The following is a 21,024-nucleotide window of genomic DNA, read 5'->3' as shown; positions in this document are numbered from 1 at the left end:
ATGGTTATGAATGTTTTGGATGGCTCAGTCATACAGCGCACATATTAATGGTTAAAGCAGACCTTAGTGGCATTTGTATTGGAAGAAACCCCTAGATTTGTCCAGAAATCTGAAACGCTGCTTCATGGTACAAGATGATTATTTTGAGTTCCTTGATTGGTACTGTATCAGTCTCCTTATCTTAATTTTGTTGGTTCTTAGTTATCTGGGAAATCTCATTAAACAGTGCTTAAGAGATCAGCCTTGAGACAACTTACACTCTTGTTTGTCACTCAAGTAATCCCCTGTCATTGTGGAGTGACATTGAAGTGCCACAATTGGGAAGTGCTACAGGATTGTACAAACAAATGTCTTTGTTGATATTTACAGATGACTACAATGTTCATGAAGGAGAAGTTCTTGCAGATCATGAAGACTAAAGAAATTGAGCTCAAGAGCCTGCAGGACCATGTGTCAATTATCACAGGCGTTCTAGATTTCGGGGAATTCTGCTTTGTGCCTTCCTGTATTCTGCTCCAGTTTATCCATGGAAAACGGGATTACATTCAATGCCCTGGTGAATATTAAATCAGTCTCCCTTTTATTTCGATGCATCTTGCTGATGTCCTCAACCTCCATCACCAGATCAGATTATCTGGTTACTTTCTCATTATTGCTTGATAATAAAGCACATTGAGACTTTCTAAGGTTCCAATAGATGTTTTATAAAGGCAAATTCTTCCTCAGTGATCCTTGAGAATATCATTTTGATGATAAAGTTTTATTACTTTCTGGAGAGGGAGCTCTGTCACTACCACGAGATCATGGCATTGTCCAATCTGCATATTATAACTCCAATATTTAGAATTAGGAATGGTGCAAATGTTATCTATAACATGCATTGCAACAGAAATATCCAAGGGATTACAAACAGGCGCTGGATCCCAAATGGCACTTAATGTTTGGCAGATTTATTAGGAGGAGGAGTGGAAGGAGCTGAAAATAGCAGAAAGAACTAAATTGGCAGAAGGAGACACTTGATGCAAGCCTAAGACACAAAATCCATTGGTGCTGCTTAGAGCAGCAATGACAGAACAGCAAAGAGAAATGAGTAACATTGGTTAGGACATCATAATGACCAAAAGAACAGCCATTGTCAATGACTCTAATGTAAATGACTTCCAAAAAGAGATAAAAGGAGAGGCTTCCCTAGGTTAGTGTTGAAGATATGAAAAAATATCTAATTCAGAGTCTGTGTAGGGTAATGCTGCTGGTACTGAGTCATTCAATTTTTCTTCTCAATATGTGGACAGTACTGACATGATTAATGTCCATTCCTGAGTGCCACTGAGACAACTGAAGGGCTTACTAGGATATTTCTGTGCATGACTTTTGTGGGTCTGGAGACACATATAGGCCAGGCCAAGTGAGTACAGCAGGTTTCTGTCCTTATACCAACTTAGCAAATCAGGTTCATATGGCAATCAGACAGTTAATGCAATTTTGTTGATTTATTCAGTTTTTAAAACCAAATTAAGTTATAATAGCATATGTGTTTTTAATGTAAAAACTATGGTTTATGTTGAAGTGATGATCACTTTAAGAATTAAGTTTCCCTGAAAGACTTCTCGTAAAAGCAGTTCACTTCCAATAAATCATCAATGTGGCCAAGCTGTCTGAGCGATAAGCAACAAGAGAGAAAAAGAGATCAAGCCGAAGTTAACAATAGCAATGGGTAGGTTCCTGGGTGTGGTGCTCTGCTCGATTGATTGGGGGTTAGTTTTAGAACAATCTTTCTGGAGAGAACATTTTTCAAGCAGGACTCAGTTGAAATTCTGTGTGTTGGCTGAAAGGATTTTTTAAAAATCTGGTTAACTGGAAGATTCTTTGACAATGAGTTCTAGAGATAGCTATGTTGCGCTTTTATCAAATTCTTGAGTTTTGGGATTTCCAATGAAAATAAGTTACTGGTCTCTAACTGGATCATAATAAAATTTCCAAACTACCACTATGGAATTGGGGATTATTTATAGAGCCCTGTGGATTACTTTTCTAAAAACATAAACAACACAGTGCCTCAGTTACTGGGTAGAAGTTAGCATTGTAGAAATTAGCAAAAGAGGTGAGATTTTATGACAGTTGTAACTGGATAGAATTGGAAGATTGCAAGAGCAGATTTTTTGTGGCTGGTGCTTTAATCCAATTCCTGAGCAGTCAGCTCACTGTAATCCATGGTACTTCTGGTGACTGACCACCCTTCAACTAAAAGGACTAGAAAATTAGCTGTCATTCTTGACACTCTTCAGACTAGGTTCCAGATAACTCTGATACTTTATAATTGTCAAGCTGTTCATAACAAGATAAGTTGCACGAAATGTACATGTTCTCTGGAACGTTCAACATTTTTTATCGAGTTAACTTCAATAGTGTGTATTACTAATTGGGAGAATGTTAATCTGCACTCAGAGAGGACATGGTGGAGGGCTCATCCACTGAAGAAATATGAGTAGAGCTCAAAATAAGACAGGTGCAATCAGTCTGATAGGATTATGCTCCAGGCCCTCCAACAGCCAGCGAGATATTGATGAACAAATATGTAGGCAGACTATGGAAAGATGTAATTAAAAACAGAGTTGTCATAACAGGTGACTTTAATTTCCCAAATATTGACTGGGACTCCCTTAGAGCAAGAGGCTTAGATGGGACAGAATTTGTTAAGTGCATCCAAGATGGTTTCTTGAAACAGTATGTGGATAGTCCAAATGGAGAGGGGCCATACTAGACCTTGTATTGGCTAATGAGCCTGGCCAGGTGACTGACCTTTCAGTGGGACAGCGTTTTGGAAACAGTGATCACAACTCCTTAAGTTTTACGATAGCTACAACCAAGGATAATTCAGGTCCTTTCAGGAAGGTACTAAATTGGGGGAGGGCAAATTATGTCATTAATAGGCAGAAGCTAGGTAGGAGCGGTATCAGGCACGTCCATATTTGACATGTGGGAATTGTTTAAAGACCTGCTGGAGAGAGTTCAGGACCGGCATGTTCTATTAAGGAAGAAAGACATGGATGGCAAGGTAATGGACCCTTTGATAACAAAGGAGGTAATGAATTTAGTCAAAAGGAAAAAAGAAGCATATGTAAGGTTTAGGAAGCTAAAATCAGACGGGGCCCAGGAGGAATATAAAGAAAGCAGGAAAGTACTCAAGCAGGCAATTAGGAGATCAAGAAGGCCATGAAATGTCTTTAGCAAGTAGGGTTAAAGAGAATCCCAAGGAATTCTATACATACATTAAAAGCAAAAAGGTAACTAGGGAGAAGGTAGGTCCACTCAAGGACAAAGGACAGAACTTGTGCTTGGAGGCAGAAGATATGGGTGAGATCCTAAATGAGTACTTTGAATAAGTATTCACCCAGAAAAAGGATATGGAGGACAGTGAGATGTGTGTGGAGCATGCTAATATGCTGGGGCATTCTGAGATCAAGAAAGACATGGTATTGGATCTCTTGAAGGACATTAAGGTGGATAAGTCCCCAGGGCCTGATGGTAAATACCCCAGATTATTGAGAGAGGCAAGAGAGGAGATTGCTGGGGCGTTGACCAAGACCTTTGTATCCTCACCAGCCACTGGAGAGGTCCTGGAGGACTCACATGTAGCTAATGTTGTTTCTTTGTTCAAGAAGGGAAATAGGGATAATCCAGGAAACTACAGACCAGTGAGTCTCACATCAGTGGTTGGGAAGCTATTGGAGAGAATTCCCAGGGATAGGATTTATGCACATTTGGAAAAGCATGGCCTCTTTAGGGACAGTCAGCATGGCTTGTGCAGGGCTTGTACTAACTTGGAATTTTTCCAAGAAGGTGTCGAAGGTGATCGATGAGCGGAGAGCAGTGGATGTTATTTACATGGATTTTAATAAGGCTTTCAACAAGGTCACTCCTCATCCGGAAGATTCAGATGCATGGGATCCACGGTGACTTGGCCGTGTGGAATCAGAATTGGCTTGCCCATAGAACGCAGTGGGTAGTGGTGGAAGGGTGTTTTTCAGGCTGGAGTTTCATGACCAGTGGTGTTCTGCAGGGATCTGTACTGGGAGCTCTGCTGTTTGTGATAAATATAAATGGCTTGGATGAACATGAAGATGGGTTGGTTAGTAAGTTTGCAGATGATACAAAGATTGGTTGAACTATGCATAGCGTAGAAGGTTGCCAAAGGATACAGCAGAATATAGATCAGTTGCAGATATGGGCAGAGAAATAGCAGATGCAGTTTAATCAGGGTAAGTGTGCAGGGCGGCATTTTGGGAGATCAAATGTTAAGGCAAAGCATACAGTTAATGGCAGGACCCTGAACAGCATTGATGTACAGAAGGATCTTGGGGTTCAAGTCCATAGGTCCCTGAAAGTAGGCACATAAGTAGATAGGGTGGTAAAGAAGGCATATAGCGTGCTTACCTTTATTTGTTGGGGAATTGAGTACAAGAGTCAAGATGTCATATTGCAGCTTTATAAGACTTTGGTTAGGCTGCATTTGGAGTATTGTACTCAGTTCTGGTCACCACATTACAGGAAGGATGTGAAGGCTTTGGAGAGGGTGCAGAAGAGGTTTACAAGGATGCTGCCTGGATTAGAGGGTATGAGCTATAAGGAGAGGCTAGAAAAACTTGGAGATAGTAGGAACGCCGATGATGGAGTCTGAGATAACAAGGTGTGGAGCTAGAGGAACACAGCAGGCCAGGCAGCATCAGAGGAACAGGATGGCTGATGTTTTGGATCTGGAAAACTTGGGTTGTTTTCTCTGGAGCCATGGAGGTTGAGGGGAGTCTTGATAGAAATCTAAAAAATTATGAGATGCATAGAGTTGAAATGTTGAAAACTAGGAGGCATGGATTTAAGGTAAGAGGGGGAATGTTCAAAGGAGAGGTGAGGGGTAAGTTTTTTTACACAGGGAGTGGTAGGAGTCTGGAATGTGCTGCCAGGGTGGTGGAGGCAGACATGATAAGGGCATTTAAGGCATTTTTAGATAAGCAGATGAATATGCAGGAAATGGAGGGATATGGACGTAGGGCAGGCAGAAGGGATTAATTTAATTTGGTCATGTTCGGCACAACACTGTGGGCCGAAGGGTCCGTTCCTATGCTGTACAGTTCTATGTTCTGTGTTCAAGTGTGACTTTGTATATCTGACACACCCTGAGAGAGAAAAGTTGAAATATGCCTTGCCCCATCACAAAAACATTAGACAATCCTGTTCTGGAGCTTGGGGCTCAGCAATTGAATACATGTTCACCAAATGTAGATCAATTATAATTGGGAATGCAGAAGAGGCCTGAAGCACAGGGATATCAGACAGTTCATCAGCACATTCATTAGTACATTGAGTCTGTATCTGGGACAAGTGATCCCCCAACCATGGACCAGGTCAATGAACCCCTTATAATGGAGATTTTAATGTTTACATTAGGAGATAATATTCCAAGAATGACTCTTTCCAATATATTTTGATGTCAGACAAGATTCTCCATTGCAGGCTCTGCTAGTGTATTTGATTAAGTAACCTTTGGATTCATACTAAATGCACAATGAAACGAGGGGATGTTCACATTCAAATTCAGATTGAAAGTTAATTGTAAGTGGGTATTATTTACAAAATATGCACCATTGTGGAAAATCATCTTGAGGAAGGTGTTCTCTCTCCTTCGTATCACAAACGTGGCAACTTTTTTTAGGGCGACCAGAAACTGATTCTGCTGAAACACCCTGAACTTCACAAGTAATGTAAGTATCCAAGTTTACTACATCATTGAAGGAAAGTGAGTGGAAGAAATATTTCCCTAGTATTGATCGAAAGCAATTAAAAGGGAGATTCTAATATGGGCTAAAAGCAAAAGAACTTTTAAAAATTAAGCTCTAAGTCACATTATCAGGGAAACAGTAAATGTGACCTTTGTCATTAAATCTGAGTAAATACTGATGTATTTTGATGATAGACACAAGAGTGACAGACCTGGGATCTTGAAGCTTTTGAGAAATTCCAATGCGCTGCATTCTTGCACTGTTCTGTTTTAATTTAGCAAGTGCACATGTTACCCAGCTTCATGGCAGAAGACAAAGAGTAAGCCGAGGGCTTAGGTCAAAGTCTTAAAAGTAGAATCAGCTCTGACGCATAACATTTCTGTAACCTTGAGGAGTCCGTACACATGCACACATTGTACCAGGGATCATTGCCTGACACTAAATAGTTTTAAAATGGGAGGGGTGGTGTTTGGAGGAGCAGGCTACTAATTAATGCCCAAAGTAGGAATACATTTATTTTTACACTTTACAAAGTGTATATATTGCACTGTGCATTGTCTAGAGCATTGTGTTCCACGTAAAAGCAACATCACACAGGCTGCAGCAATGGTAAGCATCTGTGTTTATGCCATATTGTATTACATACAAGGTCCACTATGTAGCCTGCTTTATCAGTTGGGAAAAGATGAAGATAGATCGAGTTAACCAACGCAACAGCTTTAGGTGATTTTTGTATTGCACTTCCAACATGCTGCTCTACTTCGGCTGTGTGCTGAAAATATGTTTTTAAACTGTAGGCAAGATTATAATAAAAGATTAAATTGGTTGTGAAATTTAATCTTTTGAAAGTTTTTTTAAAGGCAAAATATACAAAGATTAACAGTTTGCAGATGCCTTCACGGCTGAGTTAGAAAATAATTGAACCACATAAACGGGGAAGATCCAGATTTGATTTCTGGTCTATACCGAATACATTGCTCTTAGCAAGGACAGTGACAGCTATCTTCCAATTAGTATCTCATGGTAAACACAAAGAAAATCAGCTCTGGCTCCTTGATATTGTGAACCTTGCTGGGCACACTCAGCTTTGGCTGTGGACATTTGCTGTCCAAACTCACAAGTTGCCAATTAAAGGTCCTGATACCTGTCTAGATTTGCACCTCCAAAAATTTTCAACCCTTTCAGGAAATGAACACAACAAATTGGCAGGGAAATATAAGTGAGGTTCCCTGCTGTTTTTATGAGAATTTGCAAGAGTTGACAGGTTTCTACATAATAAACTGTAAAATGTATGCTGTTTTCCATTTCGTAAAGGATTTAATAAGCTCCTATTAAACTGATGATTAATCCTGTAAGATCTTATACTAAGAGGTTTAAAGTGTAAAGACCTGCCTTTATAAAATACTGTAACTGTATATTGAGGATGCTGTTTATTTACTTTTATGTGCAAATTCCTAGGTTGGATACTAAATTTACCTCAATGTGATAAGTAAAAAGAAACTTTGTGATAGTTTAATTTATGTTCAGATAATGGCATCTCTAACTAACGTGGTTGCGAATTCACATCTTCATGTCAGTCTTCAGGACATAATCTAGGCTATCATTCCAGGGCAGTACTGAGGGGCAGCTGCATTGTCAATTGGAGTTTTGTCTGAACCACTCAGACAACGTAAAACTCAGATGGCATTATTCCAAGTTCAGGGCAGCTCTTTCACTGTGTCAGTTACTCCTCAGCAGTCAGCACCCAAACAAATTGTCTGGTCAGTTATCTCCTTTCTGTTTGTAGAGCTAGCACACACAGATTAGGTGTTCCATTCCCCAACAGTACAACAGTGACTGTGAAAAGGTCATCAAAAGTACACCTTAAATGCAAGTTCTCTCTGCATGTTATAAACCAATACAATATTTTAGGCAGACCAGAAACTTCTTTTTGATGAGATAAAGTTAATGCTCATGAATTTTAACATAATATACAATGATGGAACTTGTGAATGACATGCAAGTTTTTCAGGAGCTTTCTCAGGTCATGAAAAACAGCTGATCCTTATTGATTCAGTTGAAATAATCCATTCACCATAAAAAGTTGTTATTTGCAATGCTTTGAGATTGCTCTGTTGCAATCATTACGATGAATGTAATTGCTCCAGGACCATATGAAATCCTCACTGGTTGCTTTTTTAAAATGGGCAATAACTGTTTGTCAACTTAACTCTTCATTGGCTCCAGAAAAAAAAAAGGACAGACACACAGACAGACAGATAACAAGGTGTAGAGCTGGATGGACACAGCAGGCCAAGCAGCATCAGAGGAGCAGGAAGGCTGACGTTTCGGGCCTAGACCCTTCATCAGAAAATGCTGCTTGGCCTGCTGTGTTCATCCAGCTCTACACCTTGTTATCTCAGATTCTCCAGCATCTGCAGATCCTACTATCTCTCACACACACAGATAATCATGGTTAATAAGCAATAGCGTGCTGAAATTCAGTTAGAGACATTGAGGCTAAGAGTGTGAAAGGAAGCAGAAATCCAACTGAGGGGTTTAGATTGTGCTGTCATAGCCTGCAGTAACAAAACCTGAGAAATGAGGTGCATGACATAACCCTGAAATTAACCTTAAGATTTTATGCATTCAATGGCATTTTCAAGACATAGTTACACTTCTGCTAAAACATCTAGAAAGGCATTAAGATATTATCAGAGATTTTCCAGTATCTCAGAAAATGTCCCTCTTCAGTGGCTTGGGACTTCTATCCACCATGAAGAAATGTCCTTGTCCACAGTTAAATCATTGCTTGTGGTCTCATTTTTAAATATGGGTGCCATTGGCTAGGCCATCATTTACTGCCCATCCCTAATTGCCCAGAGGGCAGTGAAGAATCAACCATATTGCTATGGGTCTGGAGTCACATAGATGCAGGACTCGGTGATGACAGCGGATTGCCTTCTTTAAAAAAAGGACATTAATGAAGCAGATGGTTTTTGTGAGAATTAGCAATGATTACATAGTCGTTGTTAGGCTTGGCTTTTACTTCCTGGTTTTGCTTTTTACTGAATTTAAATTTTACTGACTGCCCATTGTGGGTTTCAAATCCACGCTCCTATTAATTTTTTTTGCTCTTCACATAGGCCTGCCTTGCTCTGAGACTGATTCTGTCTGGTCCTGTGTTGGAAAAGCTCTGTGACCTCTAAGCAACTTGAGAGAGTGGATGCCAGTGTTGGTAGAGGGAGGAGTTGGATAGTAGGCAGGAATTAAGGTGCTATTTAGGGAGTGGGTGGAGACAATAATGTGATATAGTGCATCTCCAAGATAGGCCGATCTGCCTCAAGTCTGACACATATAAGATGGAGGGAAGCAGAAGAATATATAAATAGAATGCTACTTTCAGAATGGTGTTTGGTCTGGTTGTTAAATGAAAAGTTTTCCCCCTTCTATAATATAAAAGTGCTACATGATGTAGGATATAAATATAACTATTTGTGTTATTGTGCTTGCTGATTTTTACAGTTACCTGCTTGATTTTCATCCTCATTTATGATGCAGAGGTTGAAGGCACATTTTACACTTTGAGACAAAGAGGACCTATTTACGTTTGAAGCGTTTGTGTATTTTATACCCTTTTAGCCTCAAGGCAAACCTTAGCCTACCATAAGTCCAGTCAGGTAGCAGATATTATTGTATACTATTACCTGCCCTTCTAAACCTATGCTGATAAGGATGGTTCTTTCTTCAGGCTCCCAAGAAGGCAAAGAAGAAAATAGAGGGAGCAAACTCCAATGTGTTCTCTATGTTTGATCAGTCACAGATTCAGGAATTTAAGGAGGTAATTTTATTGACATTTCTGTAACAAAATTGGAGTTGGACCCAAAGTTGTTTTTGTTAGTGGTGCAAAAGATCAATCACCTGAAATGTTAACCCTCCTTTCATCTCTCCAAAGCAGCTGCATATCCTTTTGAGTGTTTCCAACATTTTCTGTTGTTATTTCAGATTTCCTGCATTTACAGTATTTTGCTTTTTGTTTGATGCCCGATACAAATATTGCTTTGGGGTTCCTTTAAAGTAAGCTGCTTTTGCATCATACCTATGTTATTTGGCCATACCAATGCTATACTGTACAGCCTCCCACTCTCCACAAACTTGAATAGTTCAAAACTCTGCTGTCCATATCCAAACTTGCACCATCTCCCACTCGCCAATCACCTCTGTGCTCACTGACCTACATTAGAACTGGATCCACCATTGCCTCAGGTTTAAAATTCTCATCTTGTTTTCAAGTCCCTCTAATAGCTACACTCCTTTCTATATGTACAACATTTTCCAAGCCTACAACCTTTCAAGACCTTTGTGATCTTTCAGTTTGAGTCATTTGTGCATCTAGGACCTTCCTCTTCCCACTGTTGGTAACTGCTGCGATCCTAAGCTCTTCAGCTTTCTAACTTCCTTCAAAGTTTTGTTAAAACCTCTCTTTTTGATTACATTCCTTTGTCATCTGTCTTAATATATCCTTAAGTGGCTCAAGTTTCCCATGCTTCTTGATGACATTCCTTGGGATGTTTTTGAGGCACCACAAAAATGAAAGTTGTTTTTGACTCTGAAAAGAAGATTTGTCACTAGTTGAAGTGCTAGAGAATATTCATCCACAGGGTACGTCAGCATTTGGGAAAAATAGTGGTGCTGTGCCTATTTAAAGAGAAAAAATTCAACTAATTACAATAATTTTATACATTTCAATTTGTAATACCAGTTTAGAAACTGATAATAATTGCTTATGGCCATGAAAGAACTGGAGCTTAGAAGTTACTGTTTGCAATATTAGTGAAAAGAGGATTAATAAATTTGTGTAGTATTCCGTAGAGCATGATTTTAACTTAAAATGGTTGTTTTAAATTGCTTAGCATTCAGCTAGAAGGTTGTTTTAAATTGCTTAGCATTCAGCTAGAATAGTGGGCAAAGGAATGCCATATAAATTTGTCCAGGGAGTATATACCAATGTAACCAACTGCAGTTTTACTATTCTCATTCCAATTGCAAATAGGACTTTACATCCCTTGCTCTATCAAACATGAACTTTAGTTTGGACAAAAACTGTGCAATTAAGTAATTTCATGAAAATCAGTTTTTAAACAGAGGTCATTGTATTGGGTAATCCATGTAACCTTCAGTAACACTCGTGACTTACTCTGCTAAATTTCCAACACTTTCTCCAGTAGGTCATGATCTTTTTAGTTAACCATTTGAATTCTATCCTACATGTTACATATCATCAGTGCAGCGAAGAAAGTAGGGATTTACTAAATGAATTTCTTGTAATGTTTAAAGTTTTGATTATGTCATCTAGATCAAATCAGCATCTGCAATACTTTGCTCTTCCAAAATAAATATGTGAACAGACGAGTGACTCTGTTTTCATGTTTGTCCAGACCTAAGATTGTTTTTAGGAAAGACAGGCACCACTTTAAAGACCTTACACAAATTACAATCTACTTTTTGTAAATGTTTCTTCTGCACTTTTATATAGAAACAGTCAATATTTAGTAACAGATATTGTTCCAACTAAGTAAATATGATTCAGAAATAGAATAAAACCTAGGATTTGGAAACTGGAGTATTATTGATTTAAGACAGAGGAAAGCATTTACTCTATTGGACACTTGAAGAAATATAGCCAATACATTCCTTACGCAGATGCATACAATTTCATCATAGATAGCAAAGAAAATCCATATCTTTCTACTTTCTCACACAACCTTCTGTGAATTCTGCGGGAAAGAACAATTAATAATTTGTCTCCTACATTTTTAACAAATTAATTAGCAGGATGCGGTTGCAACTGATTGGACCAGCATGTATTGCCCTTCCTTTATTGCCCTTGAACAGAGTGGTTTGCTAAGCTATTTTTGAAAGCAGTTAGGAGTCAACCACATTATGGTGGGTCTGGAGCCATAGGTAAGCCAGACTAGGTAAAGATGGCAGACTGCCTTCCATAAAAAGGACATTATTGAACCAGATGGAATTTTACAACAATTGATAGTTGTTACATGGTCACCACAGGCTGGCTTTTTATTCCAGATTTTACTGAATTCAAATTTTACCATCTATCATTTCACCAAACTCATACACCAATTCCATTAACTCAGCGTCCTCTACTCATTAACACTAAGTCACCATCTCCTCTAAATGATCGCCACGCTAATTTTTACAAAACTAAAGGTCAATAGCAAAGGTAACACTGATTATTGATGCAGAGAAATCCAGTGTTGCCAAAAGACATTTTCAATGTTATGTTGATTTTATAAAATTAACATTGAATGTTTTGAATAAACTTAACATTACTTCTCTACAATTTCACTGTGTGCTGCTATTTATAAAACCTGAAACGTTGTTGGTCTTATTTTTGTAGCTGTAACTATCTGAGTTCACCCTTTCAGGAACTTATGTGTTTGAACTCCATTCACCTGTAGTGCTTTTTCATTGCATGTTTATTCTCATTCATTATGTGTGCTTGTGAAAAGAGAGGAGATGCATGTGTAAACCTGTGTTTAAATACATCATATTGCAAAGTGTTATAGTCTTCCTGAGTGGCCTACAAAGAGGACAACGCTTGAAACTATGGCCTTCAACACCAAGTTAATGATTAATACCAACATAGGCTGAAACAAGAAGCACGAAGTCTCCTTTCTCAGTCTAACAGGGAATGATGTACAATTAAGGACTATATTAAATATATTAATATTACATTAAATATCTGTTCTTGTTGAATATAACACATAAGTTATAACCAAAGATATCAGTTTTTAATACTGTATTGATTTTGCTTTGATGCCAGGCTTTCACAATAATGGATCAAAACAGGGATGGATTCATTGATAAGGGAGACCTCAGGGACACATTTGCTGCTCTGGGTTAGTGTCACTATTACAAAATGATTTTCACTGCTAAGGTCAAAAGACATTTATTAATGGTTAATGATCTATTCAACAGGCCGCCTGAATGTAAAAAATGAAGAACTAGATGACATGATTAAAGAGTCTGCTGCACCAATTAACTTTACAGTTTTTCTTACCATGTTTGGGGAAAAGCTGAAGGGTAAGTGAAACAAGAGATATTAATGAGTAGTTTACAAAGGAAAGTTACATATTATTAGAAACTTTTGCCCAAGTTCTCCAGCTCACCAAAGATTGAACATTAGGAGGAAGGGGCACATCAAGACCCTGTGGAAGCCTTGCACCCACACAAGCACAGGAAATTTAACCTTCTGATGGATTGATTTCTGATGCCCCAAATCCCTCTGCAAATGTCTCCAGCACCAAACTCGGTGTCAGAGATCTCAGCTAAATACATAGGATTTATTTGCACGCTCACTCTGAACATACTTTATGAATTAGCACCTTTTTAAATTCAGAGATTAGCTAGAATAACTGATTTGACCCAATTCACCCATGCAACCATCTCATCCACTCATCCATCTCACTTACTCACTCATTTTGCCCATCTATCACACTCACTCAACCTCCTCCCCAATTCATCAACCTCACTCACACTTCAACTAATTACTCATTCGCTCACTCCCTGTTTGACCACCTTACCCAGTCACTACCTCACTAAAAGACCTGGACCTTTCAAAACCTACCTGAATATGGAAACTACTGTTGTGAAAAGGATCTGTCTTGTCTTTCAAAGTCCCGGGTGAAAATCACAAAAGGGTCAGGTTGTAGATACCTGCACAGGCAGCAATAATATGTGCAGCATAAATGTTGACTGTAAGATCTGGGCCATTGTAACTCCAGAAGGAAGAACTTAGTAATACATCAACATTAATGCTAATTTGCAACAAAGGGCTAGGTGGTGCAGGAAGATTCTGAAAATCAGAACAAGAAATCACAATGGAAATTGCAAGTGTGCATTAATATTTCTGTAGGTTTCTTCCAAGATTAATTAAAAGTATTTGAATTTCACACTGTTTTTTTGTCCCATTGCCATTCAGTTTAAATGGACTAATTTAATTATCCAAAAACAATGCTGCCTTCAAAAGAAAGATGAGAATGCAGAATGCTTCATGTACTAAATTACAAAAATAATTTCAGAATATTTCGCATATTAAGACAATAGAGTAAAAGTTACCGTGATATCAGCAGTCATACTCCTGTGATCCATCCTCCCCACATCAGCTGCCAGTTTTCAAATGCCTCAAATAAAATATTCCTTCTCCTTGTGCTTAAATCCCTTCAATAACCACCCCCCCCATCTCTTTTACCTAACTCCACTTTTCCAAGGTCCAAGCTCCTCTGACTCTAGCCCCTTGTAGTGACACCATCATTCCCATCACCAGAACAGATCTAGCTGCATTAAATTTGGGCATGTGCAAGGTAACAAATTTGTCTTGGGCACAAGCTGTAACCTCTCCGTTCAGCATATACCTCAGTCTGCCACTGTCATCAAGTCAGGGGACTAAATTTAGTTCACGGAAGGGTCATGAAAAACATTTGGATGCAGGACCTAAAGTTAAGGTGCCAATCTGAAGAAGCTATATGCTGCATTTTGATTATGCTATGAACAGAACTAGTGACTATATGGATTAAATCAGACTTACAGTGCAGTTACATCTGGTGGGCATGTCACCAACAAACTCCAAGAACATCCACCTCCTTAAAGAGGTCAGAATGCAGCATGTCAGTGTGGAAGACAATGCTGAAGCATCTGCAACAATTTTGATCCAGAAGGCCTGAGAGAATGTTCCATTTCTGTCTACTTCTGAGGTCCTTAATATCACAGAAGCCAATCTTCATTGGTAATTTGATTCTTTGACTGCTTGTGCTCCAGAACTAGCTGTGGTTTTGAGCCAAATTCTTTCCATAGAGCTACTCCACTGGCACCCACATGACTTTTGGGAAAAAAATACCGAGGTATGTCATGTCCACAAAAGCAGGACAAACTTAATCCAGCCAATTACCATCCCATCATTCTACTCTCAATCATCAGCACATTGATAGCAGGGGTACTTGATAATGGTATTTATTCATCTATAATCTGCTCATTGACACTCAGTTTGGGTTCCTCCAGGCCCACTAAGCTCCTGACCTCATTATGGTTTTGGTTCAAACTTAGACAAAAGTGAGGTGAGCTGAGGGTCACTGCCCTTCAAATCAAGGTAGCATTTGGCTGAGTAAAGCATCAAGTAACCTAGTAAAATTGAAGGAAATGGGAATCAGATAGTCAACATGCTAGAAGTTGCAGTTATGCATAGCTTACCCAACACAGTGGTTACTGAAGGTCAATCATCTCATTCCATGACATTGTTGCAGGGGCTCCTCAGGGCAGTGTCCTAACCTGAACTATCTTCAGCTGTGTCACCTGTTTTTTATCAGTAGGTCAGCAATGGGAATGGTCACTGATGATTGCACAATATTTAATTTAATTTGAAACCAATGAAACTGCGAAGCAGTGATTACTCACATGCAACAAGCTGTGGACAACAGACAAATATTTTCTAAGTAACATTTACAATACAAAAGTGTCAGGCAATGACACTAGTATTATTCTTCTTTACAACTTCACAGGTACAGATCCAGAAGAGTCAATCTTAAATGCGTTCAAAATATTTGATCCTGAAGGCAAGGGAGTTTTGAGAAAGGATTAGTAAGTATATATTATCTTATGTATAGCTCTTCAGTTTGTGCTTAATACAAAAACATATTTCATAATCAAAAAGCATTTATATTGATTTAAATTTATTCTTCCCCATTATTGTAGCATTGAGGAAATGCTGATGACTCAGGCTGAAAGGTTTACCAAGGAAGAGGTAGGTTTCAAGGAAACAGTAGATTATCTTAAGAAAGAAAAATTGTAGGTTAATACAAAAGAATTTTAATACTTAGTATTCCTTAATGTATAAGCAATCAAGGTAAATGTGTCACCAATTTTCTTTTAAACTTTTATTTGTTTGCAGCTGAAGCACCTTTAATAGATTGAGTTTTTAAGTTCTATAATCACGCCTGTCACCCTTAAGTGATATTGAAAAGTAAATCTGAAGATGTCTCTAATTTCCAAGTTGGTTTTACTCCATGCATATATTAATAATTTTAAGTCACTAACAACCAAAGATAACCAGTTGAGGATGAGTTTCACCATCAGCTATGGTCATCTGCTAGAGTGCCATTTCTAACCCTAGCTCAGGGGTCACAAATTAATGGGGAGAAGATTTCACATTTATTAAAAGCACCTTGTTATTTTCTGAGCTTCTATCCTGCAGCTAAATAGGTTTAAGGATATCATCATGTGTACATATTAATCCTTGTCCAAATATTCTCTTTCCCAGTGAAGTCGTATAGCCAGACCCATGCCTGCATCTGGGGTAAATGGCAGGAGGTGCATGATAGTTGCAAATGTTTTCATTCTCTTACGTCACTTGAAAGAAATGTGTAACTGAGCTACTTCAAAATTAATCATTAAAGAAAGGAAATATCCAAAGGAATATTTTCACTGCTCAAAATATCCCTGTTAGAACCCCTTAAAAAGCCTTGCTTTTTAAGATATTCACATTTATTAACACCTCATGTATGAAATATATTTTTAGGTTGATCAGATGTTCACAGCTTTCCCTCCAGATGTGTCAGGTAACCTGGATTATAAGAATCTGGTACACATCATCACCCACGGAGAAGAGAAAGACCAAGAATAAATCATTCTTTGTTATCTTCATGTTCATCCGCACGTTTCTTGTTTTTAATCTTCTTTGAATAAATTGCAACTTAGTTATTTTTTATGTCGTTTCTGCATTTTTTTTTCTAATTCACCAGTAGAAAGTTCTATTTTTTTCGCTTTTATAGTTCAAGATATAAAAGGAACCGAGTTGTATCTTTAAACTTAAATATTGAAATGAGTAAAAGGTGAAAGTAACTATTAAAGAAAATGGCTGAAGCTAATCAGGTCAAGCATGCAGAATGAAGTACTTGCATTAGCCAAGGTAAACTGGCAATAAAAATATTAATTGTTCATCTTAAAAATGATATCAAGTCATCAACTGAACAAAATATCAGTTAAAGTATTTTATCATTATTTAAATTTTACAAATTATTTTCCCCAGCAGCATGTTTTACAGAAACTTTGGGAGATAAAATTGTTTAATTCTAAAGTCATCTTGTACATTTCAGACTGAAGATTACACAATGTCCTTTGTTACTTCTATGAGTGTAGCTTATGTGTGATTCTTGTATGTTTCTGTAAGCAGGCACGAGAGCAGACAACTTACAATATTTTTGAATACAGCAAGAACGCCATTAAAATGCATAGGAAATAAAGTATTACAAGTAATTTCTTTACTTTTCAAATGTTGAGGAAATAAATGCAGTTGCTAAAAAAATTTTTTGAATTTGTACATCTTCTCTTGTCTATATCCTCCAAAATTTCAAAATCAGAGGGAGTTAAGGTTGGGGTTTCCATTTCATTAGTCAGTCTTTCAGTGACCCTTTATCTTTTATTTATATGGAGAAAAATGTAACTTACTTTATTATGATCCTACGGGAGATCAAAAAGAGGCAAATTTACTGAGTGCCTTACAAATGAAAAAACATCAACAAGATCCTACTTTTTGTAGCTATGACTTTAACACTAATCAAAACCAGCATAAACTAAACATGAATTAACAGGCAAATGATTCTTCAAATAAAAAGGCTTATTTTACTTTAGTCTACATAAGGATATATTGTAAGTAACCAAAGACACCTACATTACTCCCACAGACATATGGTACAATGTGCAGTTTCAAATTTGTTTAATTTTGCTTCTGGTATGTGGGATCTCTCATTTTCCCATTCAACTGCTTTGGCCCTTGAATCATGTGCACTCGCAGCCTTTTCTCCACTGGGGCCAGTTGTCACCCAAACAGTGCACTTCTGCAAAGTCCTGTCATGATAGTCTTGATGGCACAGATTCCCCAGAGACTCCTTGACCCATTTTATAAATTCTGTTGAATGATCCTGTCAGCTCTGGCATAACTGAAGAAGCAGCAGTAAAATCGCCAAATTTACCACACCCCACACCACCACCCCCACCCCCCCTCCCATTAATCCTACCTTCAGTTTTCTGTCCTATTTAACTATAATTACACTTACATGCCTCCTTGTAAATGCGCATTTTCTGTTCTTATGTAGTCTGCAACTCTTTGTGTCAAGCAACCATATTGTTTCTTTCTTAACTTCCTTCAGATATTAATTTCAGGTCAATGGTATCCAGTACTTTGTGACATCAAAAGAAATTGCAATTGATTCCTATACAATTGACAAACTCTTAAAAGTCCTTCCTAAACAATTCTTGAAAACAATTACAGATTCCACACACCTTTTAAAGAAATTGTATGTTTTCCTCACTGTACTGTCTCTGGGTAAAGTTAATCACAATCTGAATTAACATTCAATCTATTTACATTTATGTCCATCTTTTAATTTGAAAAGATTCTGCTGACTTCAGTTTCAATGAAAACCCTGCATAATGTATGATAAAACATGTTTGAAATGTACAACCTGATTGGTGCTGTGCAATGTACCAACAACCTTGATATTGAGTAAAAATACATTCAAAGTTTACGTTAAGTGATTGTTTCATTGAGTATGTGCGTGAAACTTGAATCAATGATTCAGTCACATAGGCTTTCAAATCTTGTTCAAGCTTCCTTTTAAACGATTATTCCAGATTCCATATCCACTATTGCAACCATATAATAGGACAATTTAAATTTTACTGCTGGCTACTGATGCTAACGGAAATACAAAGAGAAGTAGTAGATAATTGAACCCCTTGAGTCTGCTCCACTATTGAACATTATCAAGGTTCATCCGTTGCATTTTGAATTCGACATTCCAATCTCCACTGTTAACCATTGATTTCTGTACCTAACAAGAATCTATCCACCTCTGTCTTAAGAATATTCAATGATCTCACCTCTAACATCTTCTAAAGCAGAGAGTTTCAGAGTTACAGAATCCTCCAAGAGAAAAAGAATTCTCCTCACCTCCGTGTTGAAAGAGGGACCCCTAATTTTAAAACAGTCCTGCCTGGTTCTGGACTGACCCACAAAAGCAAAGATCCTTTCTACATCCGCCACATCTACCTTGCATCCTTCCTTACATTAGGAGACCAGAACTGCATACAGTATTTGACATGTGGCCTCACTAATGCTTTGTATAACTAAAGCATAACATTCATACTTGAATGTCCAATTGCTTCTGTATTAAAGGCAGCACAGTGACTCAGTGGTAATCACTGTTGCCTCACAGCGCCAGCACTGTGTGGAGTTTGCACATTCTCCCTGCGTCTGTGTGGGCTTCCTCCGGGTGCTCTGGTTTCCTCCCACAGTCCAAAGATGTGCAGGTTAGGTGGATTGGCCATGCTAAATTGCCCATAGTTTCCAGGGATATGTGGGCTAGGTGGATTAGCCTCGGGAAATGCAGAGTTACAGGGATAGGGTAGGGGTGTGCATCTGGGTTGGATGCTCTTCAGAAGGTCAGTGTGGACTCAATGGGCTGAATGGCCTGCTTCCACACCTCAAGGATTCTATGATTCTAAGAATCCTGTTAGCATCTTGATTATGTGCAGTCCCTCCATACTGTGACGCATGAACTAGAACATCTAAATCTCTCAGCAGCTTGGAATTTTGCAGTTGTTCTACATTTAATTAATACTCTGCTTTTTAATTCTTCCTGCCAAAGTGAACAACTTCACACTTGCCCACATTTTACTCCGGCTGCCAGATTTGTGCCCACTCACTCAACTTATATATAGCTTGCAATTTCCTTACGTCTTCTTCACGACACTCTTTCCTAACTACCTTGGTATCTTCTGTGAATTCAGCTACCATGCCTTTGCTCCCTTTATTTAGTTCATTGATATAAATTTTAGAAGTCAAGACCCCAGCACAGACCCCCACAGCTTCCACATGTCACATCTAACCAAAGACCCATTTATGCATAACAATTGTTTTCTGCTAATCTTCTGTCCATCCAATATGTAAAAATGAGCTTTTATTTTCCACAATAACCTTTGATATGGCACTTTATCAAAATTCTTCTGGAAATAGCCTTTAAACCTAACTGTGAAATGTTGACAATTAATGTAGCCTTGTTCCTGTGTAGAACTTTGGGCTGAATTCTACTAGAAATTGACTAAGTGTTCATTTCATAGAGTTTAGAGGAGGATTTTTCTTTGCAAAACCTAATGAGTTTTCTCACACTGTTGTGGCAAACCTGTCTCATTAACAATATACCATGCTTCTCTGGCAATCCTCTCATCCAATGCTAACCCAATTCACCCATTCACTGCTGCTGGGATGACCCAAGATTCCTGATAGCAGCACTATATTTAAAACGTTGTTGTACACCCCGTCAAGTGCATGCATTCAGAATGCCCTGCACAGTTCTTGACATCTCCCCAGCGGATAAGGGGGAATTGGTGTGCTACTTTGTGGACATGGTCCTGATGGACAAGGAAATACAGAAAAGGATCATCTTCTCTCTGCAGCACCAGAGGATGCAATGACACCAGACTGTCCCAGCCTAGTCCCAGGTTGCCACTCAGGGCACTGCCACCTTTTCCACACATGCACCAGCACTAAAAGTTACTTTCACTTCCCTCAATCCCCACCCCCCACCCCCATTGTCTCAATCAAGGAGCAAATGGCCCACAATAGTGCAGGAAGTGACAAGACGGTAGCAGGGTGCTGGTCATTCGGCTCCTCACCCCCTACAAGGTGATACTGACTATCCCAGGCAGCCAACTCACCGTGCCCTAGACCCTGGAGTGAAAGAAGATGAAGCCCTTCTCTAAATGTGTTGATTCCCCCAACTGAAAACAGCCCCCTTTATTTGACTGAGGATTACTCCACTTAGACTTTGAGACATGGCCCATTTGGTTATATGTAGCGTGTTTGCCACATACCACAGGTAGGTGATTAACAATAGGATGGGGCTGTACAGAAACACATCTATCCCTTGACTGATTGCTGCTGGGAACCATGACAAACTGCCTGTGTCTGTGTTAACTGGCAAGGCAAGACAAATGTCTTGTGAGCCTTTAAAGTGTGGTTGAGGGGGCAAAGCGCTAAAGACGAGGCAAGACAAGGCAAGGATGCTGCAAGCATTCAGGTCGATGCACAGTAAGTGTGTGCTAAGAGACAACAAGAGAGCAGCCTGAAATGCAGCCCAATCCAATCTTTATGCTGGATGCCTATTCCTAAGAACAAAGCATCCTTGCAGCAACATTA

At 38.7% G+C, this 21,024-nt stretch overlaps 1 protein-coding gene across 1 annotated transcript; it reads left to right on the top strand.

Moving 5' to 3' along the window:
- The first annotated feature begins 6,312 nt into the window (after positions 1 to 6,312).
- On the top strand, positions 6,313 to 16,528 carry LOC109935120 (myosin regulatory light chain 2, ventricular/cardiac muscle isoform). The gene is made up of 7 exons (XM_048611398.1): positions 6,313 to 6,383; positions 9,505 to 9,594; positions 12,598 to 12,673; positions 12,753 to 12,857; positions 15,329 to 15,407; positions 15,522 to 15,570; positions 16,345 to 16,528. Exons 1-7 carry the CDS (start codon positions 6,381 to 6,383, stop codon positions 16,447 to 16,449), a joined length of 507 nt encoding a protein of 168 aa, XP_048467355.1. The 5' UTR covers positions 6,313 to 6,380; the 3' UTR covers positions 16,450 to 16,528.
- Positions 16,529 to 21,024: the final 4,496 nt, after the last annotated feature.

The sequence above is a fragment of the Rhincodon typus genome, chromosome 24, assembly GCF_021869965.1.
Source record: "Rhincodon typus isolate 14 chromosome 24, sRhiTyp1.1, whole genome shotgun sequence".
Lineage (NCBI taxonomy): Eukaryota > Metazoa > Chordata > Chondrichthyes > Orectolobiformes > Rhincodontidae > Rhincodon > Rhincodon typus.
Note: the sequence above shows the minus strand (reverse complement) of the source record. Positions and strands in the feature narration are given on the sequence as shown.